The sequence below is a fragment of the Bufo bufo genome, chromosome 4 (assembly GCF_905171765.1).
Source record: "Bufo bufo chromosome 4, aBufBuf1.1, whole genome shotgun sequence".
Classification (NCBI taxonomy): Eukaryota; Metazoa; Chordata; class Amphibia; order Anura; family Bufonidae; genus Bufo; species Bufo bufo.
Window position 1 is genome coordinate 483682114 of NC_053392.1, and position 14687 is coordinate 483696800.

At 40.8% G+C, this 14687-nt stretch overlaps 1 protein-coding gene across 1 annotated transcript in view; it reads right to left on the bottom strand.

Annotated features, from left to right (window-relative positions):
• CRIM1 (cysteine rich transmembrane BMP regulator 1) overlaps positions 1–14687 on the bottom strand; it is a 772316-nt gene that overhangs the window by 258875 nt on the left and 498754 nt on the right. The window contains exon 6 of the mRNA XM_040429546.1: positions 5943–6125. Coding sequence (XP_040285480.1) covers positions 5943–6125 — 183 coding nt within the window. The remainder of the gene's footprint in view (positions 1–5942; positions 6126–14687) is intronic.

Below are 14687 nucleotides of genomic sequence, written 5' to 3' on the forward strand. Positions count from 1 at the left end.
GCTGTATATCCTGAAAATCAAGATGATCAAAAGAAATTCTGAATAATAATTTTCAGCCAACAAATATGGTATACAGCGTTGGAAAATTGGTATAGTTTACAATGAGTGCCTTCAGAAAGAAGAAAGCAATTTTGCCTCTGGTTGATGATTTTTAGGAATATAATTTGCACATTGCCCATGACTTAGTCGCCAGTAGTGCCCAGTTAGAGAACTTTAAATAGCATGTTAGCGCTTAATTTTTCTGGAAATAATCTGAAATGAGAATTGAGTCCATTATAGTATACAGTGCCGACATAAAAAAAATGTAAAGGACAGAGGGACCCAATAACATATTAGCCCTTCTCCATGCTGTCCCTCCAAGTCTATAGAGGACTCAAAAAATATCCCAAGGTTACTGCACATAGTTTGTTACTTGAGCACTATGCGGATGTTTACTAGTTTTTTTTATACCACTTTTGTGGCATAGTAAAGTTGCAGATTTTGTTGCAAGCCATATTTGCAACAAAATCGGCGTCTTTTCCCCGTCATGTGGGTTTTTAGACAAAGCGAGAAAAAAAAGGGTGTGTGGCAAAGGTGGGGAGTGGCTGTCACTGCAAGCCTGCCACAGTTATCTTTATTCCTGTCAATTTTCTGGCAGGAATAAGAACAGAAGTCAAAGGCAGCTAGGATGCTACTGTTGATTTTAGACTGTCACATGGCCAGCAGGAGAATGCGCCAAATCTATGAGAGGCGTGCTCCTCTACATTAATTTGGCGCATAGGTGAAAAATGCTGATATTGATAAATGTCCCACTGTGTACCATATTTTTCACTTTATAAGGCCACATTCACACGAACGTATTTTGTTTCCGTGTCTGTTCTGTTTTTTTTGCGGATAGGATGCAGAACCATTCATTTCAATAGGTCCGCAAAAAATGCAGACAGCACACCGTGTGCTATCCGCATCCGTATATCCATTCCGTAGCCCCGCAAAAAAGATAGAACATGTCCTATTCTTGTCCGTTTTGCTGACAAGGATAGGCATTGTTACAATGGATCCGCAAAAAAAAACAACGATGCCGCGGATGCAATTTGCAACCACAAAACACATACGGTTGTGTGAATGTAGCCTAAGATGCACTTTCCCCCCCCCTAAAAGTGGGGAAAATGGCAGTGTGTCTTATAAAGCGAATACTAGTGAGCGCTTCCATTATGAAAGCGCTCACTAGTATACATTAGGTGCGGGAGCGGGTGAAGCGCTGTGAGCGCTGCCAGTACTCACCCTCCCTTGTCTTCTTCCCTGGAGCTGTGCTGCACTGTCCTGACCGCGTGGAGGTCTGATGGGAGTCTGAAATGAAGGTCTGATGGGGGTCTGACATGGAGGTCTGATATGGGTCTGAAATGAAGGTCTCATGGGGGTCTGACATGGAGGTCTCATGGGGGTCTGACATGGAGGTCTCATGGGGGTCTGACATGGAGGTCTCATGGGGGTCTGACATGGAGGTCTCATGGGGGTCTGACATGGAGGTCTCATGGGGGTCTGACATGGAGGTCTGATGGGGGTCTGAAATGAAGGTCTCATGGGGTCTGACATGGAGGTCTCATGGGGGTCTGACATGGAGGTCTGATAAGGGTCTGACATGGAAGTCTGATAGGGGTCTGGCCTGGAAGTCTGACATGGTGTCTGATGGGGATCTGGCATGGAGGTCTGATGGGGATCTGGCATGGAGGTCTGATGGGGGTCTGGCATGGAAGTCTGATGGGTCGGGCATGGGGGTCTGATGTGAAGTCCTGATATGGGGGTCTTATACGAGTTCCTGATATGGGGATCTGATCTGAGGATCTGATATGTGGGTCTGATCTGAGGATCTGATATGTGGGTCTGATCTGAGGATCTGATGAAAAAAATGTTATATTCCTACTCTAAAACTTGGGGTGTATCTTATCATCAGGTGCATCTTATAAAGCAAAAAATATGGTATATTAAATTACAGAACGAGCAGTGTATTTAGAAAGAGCAGTGTCATGAAAGATATGGGGACCTCTGAGTGTAACTAATATGGGCTCTAAATTCCTATAAAAAGAGACGCTTCCATTACTGTTGAGACGTAAGATAACATATAAAGTCTGGGATGGTGTCTAGCAGTTACTGTGTTGGCTGTGACTTTGGCATGAACTTGATCTGAGAGGGTTAGGGTCTCTATAGTGGTGGCTGTGAAAAGCTGGCTCTACCAATCCACTGACTTCTCTCCTAATCGGTTTCTGAAGATTGTGCTAAGACTAAGTGGCTAAACTTTGCCGAAGAACATGTGAGAATCGTAAAGATTATTGGTAATCATCATGCTGCTAACATAAAACCAGAAATAAACTACTCAGCAAGGTTGTGTGGTGTCAGCCTCTGTGTAACGACCATGGCCAGACTGTTACTTTTCTGTCTGAACGGATGAACGGATCAGTAAGCGACACCAGGTCCATCAGATGATGGAAGCAGATGTCTTAGGCAGATGCGGGAAGTGAGCAGTGATATTATCAGGCAGCGATGCACACTGAAGACGCATATTTGAGGTGATTGAGTAATGGAGATAATGCCATTTCCCTTGTGATACGGAACACTTGTGCCAAATGCTACCCAACTTGGAGTTACTATATGCATGAAATACAAATTAAAAAAGCAAACTGGACACAAACACGTTTGTAGAACATTTTTTTTCAATCTGCCGCTGTTTTTGCTTTTCCATCTTATTTCCTTTTTGTTCCTTTCTGCTTGCTTGTTTCCCAATATACTTTCTGTTTCAATTCTTTACAGTCAAGATCTCTGCTTGCAGTCCAAAATAAACTTCCATTGTTCACTTCTAGAGGATACAAATCTGCCCTTGTCAAGTGATGGACACACGGGGTAGGGTTGATTCTAATTATACTATGTGCATCAGATCGGTCATATATTGAGCCATGCACAATTGTGCACAACAGATTTGAAGCAAACAGAGACCTTGAAAATCATAAGGAATTGGTACAGAAAGTACAACGAAAAATTGTCATTATTCAAAGAACAACCTTCATTTGCTGATAATGGAATGCCTCTGTAACATTGCTTAATTAACCCCTTTAGTTTTCACAGGATATGTGATTACAACATGCTGTTCAATCCATTTTGTCTGCCAGTTTACCTTTTCTCATGCAATGCAAAAAAATCTATTTCTTTGGGAATGGACTGCAGAGTAACATTAAAGGGGCTGTCTCACTAAGTGGCATTTATCATGTAGAGAAAGTTACTACAAGCCACTTACTAATGTATTCTTATTATCTATATTGCTTCCTTTGCTGGCTGGATTCATTTTTTCATCACTTTATACACTGCTCGTTTCCATGGTTATGACCACCCTGCAATCCATCAGTGGTGGTCATGCTTGCACAATATAGGAAAAAGCCCTAGCCTACTTGTATGTGCGCTCCCATGGTCCCGGCCTCCAGAGAGGCTGACGCTTTTTTCTAAAGTGTGCAAGCACGACCACCACTGATGGATTGCAGGGTGGTCTGTAACCATGGAGACGAGCAGTGTATAATGTGATGGAAAAATAAATCCAGCCAGCAAAGGAAGCAATATGGATAATAACAATACATTAGTAAGAGGCTTGTATTAATATGGATAATAACATCACATTAGTAAGTGGCTTGTATTAATATGGATAATAACATCACATTAGTAAGTGGCTTGTATTAACTTCCTCTACATGATAAATGCAACTTACTGAAGCTAGACAACCCCTTTAAGTCTACAGGTAAATGGAAATGATCTCCAGTTCCACAATTTTTTGCAAACAATCTAATTCATGAAAAATACCCTTACTGAGTGTTTATATGCCAAGCATACAAGTGTTCTCAATAAAATAGTGAGAGGGGAGTAAGCTTCTTCTAGGCAACTCTAGTGGTGGCTTAATTCCATTGAGAACAAAAAGGATCAGTCATATTGAAAACCAAGATGCCTGACCCTACGTACTCTGACATCAATTGGGAGGCACATCTTCCTCTCTGTTCATACTTAGGCCTCTTTCACACGGCCGTTTTTTTTTCCCGTTTACTGGCCGTTTTTTGCGGTCCGTATACGGTCCGTATACGGAACCATTGATTTCAATGGGTCCGCAAAAAAAACGGAATGTACTCCGTATGCATTCCGCTTCCGTTTTTCCGTTCCGTTTTAACATAGAACATGTCCTATATTTGGCCGCAAATCACGTTCCGTGGCTCCATTAAAGTCTATGGGTCCGCAAAAAAACGGAATGCATACGGAAGTGCATCCGTATGTCTTCCGTATCCGTTCCGTTTTTTGCGGATCCATCTATTGAAAATGTTATGCCCAGCCCAATTTTTTCTATGAAATTACTGTATACTGTATTTGCCATACGGAAAAACGGAACGGAAAAACGGAACGGAAACGGAAACACAACGGAAACAAAAAACGGAACAACGGATCCGTTTAAAACGGACCGCAAAACACTGAAAAAGACATACGGTCGTGTGCAATAGGCCTTAGTCTGAGTGCAGCAGCCACCTCACCAGGTGGAACAGAGTTTGGAGGGGCCTGCTGATCAGGAAGGTCCCAGAGGCGAGACTGCGGATTTGCCATAAATGTCTAAGATAGGAATATACCTTTAACCAATAAAAAAAATATTAAGATTATTTTTAGAGATGAGCGAATTTCATGTTATGAAATTCATTCACGCTTCGTTTGGTGGTAAAAGCAGAATTGCGTTATGGATTCCGTTACCATGGACCATAACGCAATTCTACAACGGAATGCCTTTAGAGGCTTTCCGTTATTAATTCCGTCATAATAGAAGTCTCTGGCCTGCATAACGTATCCGTCCCGTTTCCGTTATGCAGGACGGATCCGTTTTGCAACCCACAGACTTCTATTATGATGGAATGAATAACGGAAAGCCTCTAAAGGCATTCCGTTGTAGAATTGCGTTATGGTCCATGGTAACGGAATCCATAACGCAATTCTGCTTTTACCACCAAACAAAGCGTGAACGAATTTCAAAATATGAAATTCGCTCATCTCTAATTGTTTTATTTAATCTAACACCTTATGAAGATGGCAGTTTCCTTGCTCAAGATCCAGCAGGATGCAGTGCCGTACAATGTGATGCACGATACCATAATAGTATCCCTCCCTTGGCGTCATGCAAAGTAGTTCTCCCTCAGTGCTGACAGGCTTACAGAGCCTATGCTGAATTGTCTCTGCTTGTCAGAGCAGGAGAATTCCATTACACTTACTGAGCATCCCCTCAGACAAGCAGAGAAATCACTGCACATTTACAGGCAGCCTGCTCACAAGAACTCCTCTCATCCACATTGCAGACGAGAGTTGTGCTGAAAAATGGTGTTTCCGCTTTGCCACATTCAATAAGGTGGATGTGGTAAAGAATGCCAAATTGTAAGTGGCACCATAGTAAGTTGAATATCTTTGACAGATTCTTGTTTAATACTTCTAAAGACAAACTATGATAAAAATTGAGCGCCTTATTTAACTAACAATATTCTTTGTGGGATAACCCTTTCTGCAGATGTGGTGATGAGCGTCTCACAGCATCAGTACCTGTACAGTAAATGTAACCTGTGTCAATTTTTTGTTCCTAGCCAATGAGAAATATTTTGTAATTCCACAAATCCTCTGAAAGACAACTTTTTAAAAAATTGTTTTTTATTGAATGAAAGACCACTTTTTTAAAGCCAAAATTCAAAAGGGCATTAGGTATTCGTCTAAAAAAAATGTCACAACTGTTGGCCAACTATAACATACACTACTTGAGAAAGTTTCCAAGGAAATCTGCCCTTGTGAAACAGAATTTTTGAGATTCTTAGATACATGCTGTGCAATGTCTTGGAGATTCCCAACAAGGTATCTCACTGTTAGCATCTCCTGAAAATCGGTTATTTTCTTATGCTGATAAATGATATTACCTTCACAAACTGGGCAGCACTCCCCCTCTGGCACATAATAGCGGTCACAGTGCAGCTCTCCGCATTGAGCTGAGAAGCAGATGGAAACACCTCCTTGACATCGGCAGAAGCGACACGCATCCATACGAAACATATCTCCATCGTAATACTCCACGTTATTAAATATACACGCCGGCTTTGTCTCTAAACAAGAAGAGGATGAGAGAACATGTGTTTAGTTTGTGACATTTACTAAGAGATATTTTAATTAAACTTTACATGTTTGGTAACATGTTTAATAAAAATCTATCAAAACCATAAATTCAATAATTAAAAGCAAAAAAAAAGTTTCAGGTTTTTGGACATTTGGGGCAAATAAAACTAAATTTCCACTGTCTGGTCTACTCAGTTTTACATCAATTCAGAATATCCAGAGGAAACGGCTGATGGATCTGCTCGTTTATCTCTATCTCAGTAAGGGCTCATGCGCACAAACATATTTTTGGTCCGCATCCGATCTGCATTTTTGGCGGGTTAGATGCAAGGAGAGCGCACCGCTCTTAGCCAGGGAGAAGCACATCCAATCAGAGCGCACCGCTCTTAGCCAAGTAGGAGCTCATTCTCCCTGGCTAAAAGCGGTGCGCTCTGATTGGATGCGCTCACGGCCAGGGAGAAGAGAACCGCCCCCAAGCGAAACTGCGGGTCTCCGCCTAGTATAACCGAGTTGGCTAATTATAATATAAGGCGCCGAAATTAATGGGGCACGGGGCCAAGGGCGGGCGGACGAACGGGGGGGTTGGGGGGGGGCTTGAGCTTTGGAAAAAATAAAGTGCCATGGCATCAATGGGGACCGTCCTATAAGGTAAGACCATAATTAGACTATGGCTAAACCGATGAAAGGTCCTCTTTAATAAAAGCCTATAGCTGGCACTGGTTCTGCCACAGTCTGACTGGATAGCATCATATCCTGCAGGGACACATCCCCAACTGATAACACCACGATTTACCTTTATAGCAGACTTAAGCAACTTCTAGCAGGAATAATAAAGGAATGACACAGCATATAGTCATAAGAATAGATGCCCCAGATCTGTTATCACATGGGGAATGCAAAAAGTTAATGAAACAGACATAGGAATAGGTCCTCTTTAAAGGGCTTTCAGTGCACTTATTATTCCTTGTACGTGGTCATATAGACCATACTGACCAACCTTCCTGTAACAAGGGTATACATTTAATGTGTTCTGGTCTAGGATTAATAATTTAAAGTACATTTTCCACAATTCCAGTGTTAAACCAAATTAAACAAGATAAGAAACACAACTTTCATATTTTATGCACGTTTCACTTTAGAAAAAAAAAAATACCTTTCTAGTCCCAAGCCATCAGTGAAGCCAGTGTATGTCACTTGAGTTATTATACTATTTACCACGCTGTCCTCAAGCAAGCAGCTCACAAGTGACACCTATTATACTTGACTAATACATATATGGGGGCAATCTATCTTATGACGGCCAGGCTGCAACTAAGTTAAAGTTGTGTTGAGAGGAGAAAAAAAAAAATCTTTCCGATTTATCTGGACTCCCATCGGTACATTTATCATCATCCAAGAGGTGAAATTCTTTAAATGGGCAGAATTTTACCACTTTCCATTAACCATGTCACTTCTGCAGTTCCATAAATTATAAATGCAAGTGAATGTTCCTGAAAAATGAGCAAACTGCATGACAATAGACCAGCACTCAACTGTATTACATAACAGTGCTTAAGATGCAGGCCGTGTGCTGGCTTACCCACCAGCGTCAAGGCCAGTGGAAGCATTTGGCTAATGAAATGGTCTGCGAATAAAGCGATTGGTATTCAGAAAAAATGAGCCCAGTCTGTCTGCGTACACTACTACACTGCGCCGAAAAAGTTCAAGGATAACTTTTAGCAATAGAATTTACATTGACAACCACATATGGTCAACAGAAGGTCAATCTAGGTTTGGACTAACTAAATAATTCTTCGTGGCTCCTCGGCGACAGACTACACGTTTTGTGTTTTTTTAACGGTTGAGCAGCCATCAAAATTTTACCTTTACTTTAGCATAGCAAAGTGAAACTGATCAATTTCATAGAAAGCTGTTAGGTGTCGTTCACACCGTGTATTTCAAGTGGATTTTCAGGCCAAAAAGCCTCTGGTGGGCATGAGGAATCCGCCTACCTTTGTTTTCGATGTGAAGCCACGCTGCTGCGACCAGCGGTTTAAATGCACTGATGGAAGCCGTGGAGAGTGTCAGTTTATGGATTAGCGCCATTCAATCAAAGTGAGTCCATGACATTTAACCTGAAACTCCATGGCAGAAAGTGTGGTGGATTTTGCAATCCACCATGTGAACAGGGCCCTACAGTATTTAACCGCCTCACGTCCGTCCATAGGATATAAACGTCCTATGGGTGGACGTCTATTTCTGACAGCACGTTTTAAAACGTCCTGTCAGAAATAGCAGCTGCACGCTAATCGTGCAGCTGCTGATCGGGTTGCCCGCTGTCAGTGACAGCAGGGCAACCCTAAGACAAGGCAGGGACAGTGCCCAGGTGTCCCTGCCTTCACGATCGCTGCAGACACAGCGCTCACCGAGCGCTGTGTCTGCAGAGCAGGAAGCGCTGTGCGCTTCCTGTTCCGGCCCGGCGGTCATGTGACCGCCGTGACCGGAGAGTGCAGGAGCTGTGTGAGGTCTTTCAGAGACCTCTATCAGCCCTGCTGTGAGGCTGTACAGCGCAGGATTGCTGCTGTACAGCCTCTATAGGGGTGCATTTCCACTGTAACTGGGGCTACAGGAGAAATCAACAGTGTAAAAAAAAAAAAAAAAAAAGTGAAGTAAATGTCCCCCAGAGGTCTTGTATGACCTTATGGGGGACGGAAAGTGTAAAATAAAATAAAAATAAAATAAAGGGTTGAAAAAATAAAATAAAAAAAAGTTTCACATGTAAAAAAAAAAAAAAATCCCAAGTAAAAAAAAATAAAATAGACATATTTAGTATTGCCGCGTCCGTAAAAACCAGCTCTATAAAAATATCACATGACCTAACCACTCGGGTGAACACCGTAAAAATAAAATAAAAAAAACTGTGTCAAAACAAGCAATTTTTGTCACCTTGCATCACAAAAGGTGCAACACCAAGTGATCAAAAACGCGTATGTCCCACAAAATGGTACCAATAAAACCGTCACCTCATCCCGCAAAAAATGAGCCCCTACATAAGAAAATCTCTCAAAAAATAAAAAAAACTATAGCTCTCAGAACATGGACACATTAAAACATAATTTTTTGGTTTCAAAAATGCTATTATTGTGTAAAACTTTAATAAATGAGAAAAAGTATACATATTAGGTATCGCCACGTCCGTAACAATCTGCTCTATAAAAATGTCACTTGACTGAACCCCTCAGGTGAACGCTGTAAAAATAAATAAATAGAAACTGTGCTAAAACAACCAATTTTTTGGTCACCTTGCCCCATAAAGTGTTATAATGAATGATCAAAAAATCATATGTACCCAAAAATAGTACTAATAAAACTGGCACCTTATCCCCTAGTTTCCAAAATGGGGTCACTTCTTGGGAGTTTCTACTGTAAGGGTGCATCAGGGGGCTTCAAATGGGACATGGCATCTAAAAACCATGTGGAGTTCCTTTCCTTCTGCGCCCTGCCGTGTGCCCATACAGCAGTTTACGACCACATGTGGGGTGTTTCTGTAAACCGCAGAATCTGGGTAATAAATATTGAGTTTTGTTTGGCTGTTAACCATCGATGTGTTAAAGAAAAAATTGATTAAAATGGAAAATCTGCCAAAAAAGTGAAATTTAAAAATTTGATCTCCATTTTCCTTTAATTCTTGTGGAACGCCTAAAGGGTTAACAAAGTTTGTAAAATCGGTTTTGAATACCTTGAGGGGTGTAGTTTCTACAATGGGGTCATTTATGGGGGTATCCACTATGTAGGCCCCACAAAGTGACTTCAGACCTGAACTGGTCCTTATAAAGTGGGTTTTGGCAATTTTCTTAAAAATTAGAAGAATTGCTTCTAAACTTCTAAGCCTTCTAACGTCCTAAAAAAATAAAATGACATTTCCAAAATGATGCCAACATAAAGTAGACATATGGGGAATGTTAAATAATAAATATTTTATGAGGTATCACTTTCTGTTTTAAAAGCAGAGAAATTGAAATTTAGAAAATTGCGAATTTTTCAAATTTTTGGGTAAATTTGGGATTTTTTCATAAATAAAGGTGAAATATTTTGACTCAAATTTATGACTATCATGAAGTACAATGTGTCACGAGAAAACAATCTCTGAATGACTTGGATAAATAAAGGCGTTCCAAAGTTATTACCACATAAAGTGAGATATGTCAGATATTTTATCAAGTGTTACACAACGCTAGATAACTTTGGTGTATCTTTATGTCTAAAACTTCTGTCTCCAGAAGTTCCTCCACCTTCTATGCCACCCCTTTGCTAGAGAAAGACTGTGTCCATTTTTCCACCTTTTTAAACAGTCTCAGTTGATAAATCTGGTTTAGATCAGCCCAACAAACTATGCCCAATTTTTCCTGACTTTGCAAAACTAAAATGAGTGGGGAAAAAGCTAAATGTGGCAACATTTTGCATAACTAAGCTTTAAGAGTCACAAAGCTCTATTTTGTGTCTTTTTGGAGCCATCATTCTGGAACGTAGGGCTTGATAAACCCCCCCAACAAGGTTGGACTGGCCCAACAGAGTAACAGAAGATCCTTTAATGGGTCCAGGCTCTGAAACCATAATGGGTCCCAAAGATCTAGAAGAGAAAACCCAGTTGGCTGCCTTTGGAGCCAATCACTTGCCACTAGGGTCTATTTCTGTGATTCAAAACCTATTAAACATTACAGATGATATAGGACAGGCATCCTCAAACTGCGGCCCTCCAGCTGTTGTAAAACTACAACTCCCACAATGCCCTGCTGTAGGCTACCTGTAGGCTGTTACGGCATGCTGGGAGTTGTAGTTTTGCAACAGCTGGAGGGCCGCAGTTTGAGGATGCCTGATATAGGAGTTGGGCCTCAAGAATGATTTCCTCTGTTGGGCCCAAGGAGCCCCAGTACACTGCTCCCCAATATTTCTCTTACTTTCCACATTTTATTACAGAATTTTTGAGGGAATTCTTGCAGGATCTGTGCAGTTATATCATGTTTATACAGTTTAAAGGTGTTGGCTACTTTCTGACCACTGTTTCTGCGATGGTAAGAAAACTATATGGCACTTACTAGCATCGTCTTTGTTGATATTCTGCCCCACTTTCTATATTTTGTAAGGTCTGTCTCAAAGTCTTTTGTGCTGTCCACATGGAGGTCCTGTCCACAAAATGGTTGCTGATGGACAGTTATATGACCAGGAAAATCACTCTGTGTCCTCCATTCAAATACACTGCACCTGCCATCTGCACTTGCACTGATGGAGGTCTAGAGCAAGGGCAGTATATGAAACAAATGGCCATTTTATGGACCGGTCCTCTATGCAGACAGCACCGAAAAGATGCCAAACAAAGGGACATGGCTTATGAAATACAGCAAACAGCACAGACTATATTAGTAAGTGTCATATAGTCATTGGTCAACTGTAGCCAGAAAGTGGACAACCCCTTTAAGTGACTTGTATGATCTTTGCTTTAAAAACAATGTGATCATAAGGATCATTTTGATCTATGCCAGATCTGTGCTATAACTCAGCTGTGGTCAAGATAGAGCATTCAATGTCCTGGCCGCTGATAATCTGTAGATTTTGTGGACACTGACCAGCAGAATTTCTTTTGGTTTATTATTTTGCCCCTTTTTATCGTATTTTAATATCAGTTTTGATCGCAGTTGCACTTAAGCATTTCTAAAGCTAAGGCTGCTCTCAATCAAATGTTTGGTGGTTAGGCTGTCTTTATTCATGAAAACTTGTGAGGAATAGATGGGTCATGCTGAAAAGTCAAAATCTATAGATTGAATAGATTGAAGTGTGAATAATTTCTACATCTTCATTAGTTTCGTGACATAAGAGCTATCATCCACAATTCTATGTTTTTAAATTGACCTTATCTATTCCACTAAGTAACATTGCCTTTTAGGGCGCAAACCTGTTGTGAGTGCTCGGTGGGCAACCTGTATGGAGATATAGATAAACCCAGATAACAACGTTTGCTATGTGGTAAGGTTGCTCAGTGTTATGTGTAACATTATTTATTTATTTTTTTGAGAATTTTAACAGATTGGCCGTCTTGCTCTTTACTTTAACAGACTGGCACTGATTAATCCTCTATAACTTCTCAAGGGAGCTGTTCAGAGGGATCAATGGCAGCCACCCTTATTAAAAGAGGAACTCCAGTCTCCAACATTAATGCCAAAGCCTGTGTCCCCACCTGCAGGATCTCAAGTTTTCAGGATAATTGGAGTGTCCTGACTGAATGAACGTTGCAAAAATCTATAGGATTTATGGAAAGAGCTCAACAGATTGATACACAGTTGTGTGGGTAAAGAATCTGCAGAATCAGTATTTTGTGCAGATTATTAAAGCATATCAGTTAGCATATTCAACCCTATTAAGCAAGGCACACTGCCTGGTAGGGTTAATCATGCTCATTAAAACGATACCTCATTTATGTCTATACGATGCACCATTCCAGAGAAAACTGCAACTTTATTAATATGCTAATTGGAGCATCAAGGGACTAGTCAGAGCCCTTGGAGCACTAGTTTGTGAACACCACTGCAGCCTTAGCCACTCCCACCGTCACCTGGATCCCATGAGATGTCTAGCCATGTCAAAACAGGAGAGTGGGGGGTGCCTAAGACTGCAAGGGTGTTCACAAACTGGTGCTCTAAGGGCTCTGGCTTGCCCTTGGTGCTCCAACTAGCTAGTTAACATATTAATAAAAGCACAGTTTTTTATATAGACATTTTATATATCATTTTAATCACCATGATTAACGCTGCCAGGCAGAGTGCCTGGCTTAATCTGGTTGATCATGCTGACAGATGCTCTTTAAGAGTCCAGTGGGAGGTCATGGAGTATGGGTGTGCATACAGTGATACCTGGCAATCACAGAATAGGAACAGCCATTGGCAGAAAATTAAATTAAGAATAAAAAAGTCCTACTGAATCTTTATCCACAAAACTATATACTCCTGTTCTGTGACATGCTGCTGGCAGAGGTGACTGCATGTTCAATGTCACAGGTTCTGTTTAACAGGATGCCCCTTGCCTGGCCAAAGGTTAAACCTCTTCCCATGAGACATTTTTTTTTGGCATATCTTGTGGGTAAGTCTGAGAACACCTCTATAACGAGGTTTTTCCTAATGAAAGTTTTACTTTAATTTCCCGTTCCCGTGGCAGGTACCAGGAGATCGGAGAGACTGGCAACTCGTGGGTTAAATTGACAAGTTCACTGTGGATCTTATTGTGTCTGTGCTTTGTTAAATTCTACACCCCTTGCTTCAGGTGTTGCTTATTGGTAATTTACCTTTCCTATAAGTAGCCGCTTCTCACTCTTGGAGGTGCGGTTTATAGATTTTTTTCCTGCCTTCTAACTAGCTGGTCGGTTGTACTCTGTGGTGCTTCTGGAGTTGCCAGTTTTCTACTTTCAGATAAGTCTTGTCTTTTCTTATTGTTTTGTTTTTGTTATATTCCCTGTTGTTTGTATCTAGGCCTGAGACAGAGACTTCCATTCGTCAATCATATGAATAGTCCTACCTTCAAGGTCTATCCATATTGATAGGTAGTTAGGGCCCGAATTAGGGTTGATTAGGAGGTGACCTGTTCCTTCCCTAGTTTCCAGGCCCAGTAACTATTCCCCTTCCCTCCTGTGTTTAGTGTGGAGTTTTCCCCCCACACTGATCGTGACAGTAATTTTTATTAGCTCCACTGACCCTCTTAAAGGGAATCTGTCACCACGTTTCGGGACTATTATCTGTAGTAATACACGAGTAGCACTGTAGATAAAGAGTCCAGATCTCTAGTTTTAATTTTTTTATGGACCTCTGTTCTTCCACTGTCAGCACTGTCAATCTGTGCTGAAATAAAGTATCAGCAATGATGTGCTGTTCTGCACATGCACATCCATTCTGACTATGTATTTCACTACAGCTCTGAGCACTGATATCAGTGGAACAGGGAGCAGTAAGAAAACTAAAAACAAAATAGTCATCTGGACTCCTAAACTGAAGTACTACTCATGTATTACTTTAGATAATAATCCAAAATTACAGTGACAAATGCTCTTTAAGTACTTTGGCTCTGTGAATGCTATCATCAATTTTAGAGTATCTTTATAAATATAACAATATTGCAGTGGTTTGTGTAGTCTTAAATAAGACTTCAGCTCAGGATTGCTTCTAACTCCAAAAGCCTTACATATCAAAAATCCTTAGAAGTTATTATTTCTCTTTAATCTTATGATTTTCTTTAAAGAAAGTCATACAAATAAAAACAGATGAATGGAAAGCACATATATACACAAAGGAGATTAAAGAGGAACAGAAAATCCATTGTTATAAAACTGAACTCGATCAAGCAAAGAACATAAAAAAAAAAAAAAACTAAACTAAACATCTACAGTGAAATAACAGACCATGGACGGGTGATTGGCATTAAAGGGGTGGTGTCACTTTGACAAATAGCATTTATTATGTAGAGAAAGTGAATACAAGGCACTAACTAATGTATTGTGATTGTCCACATTGCCTCCTTTGCTGGCTGGATTC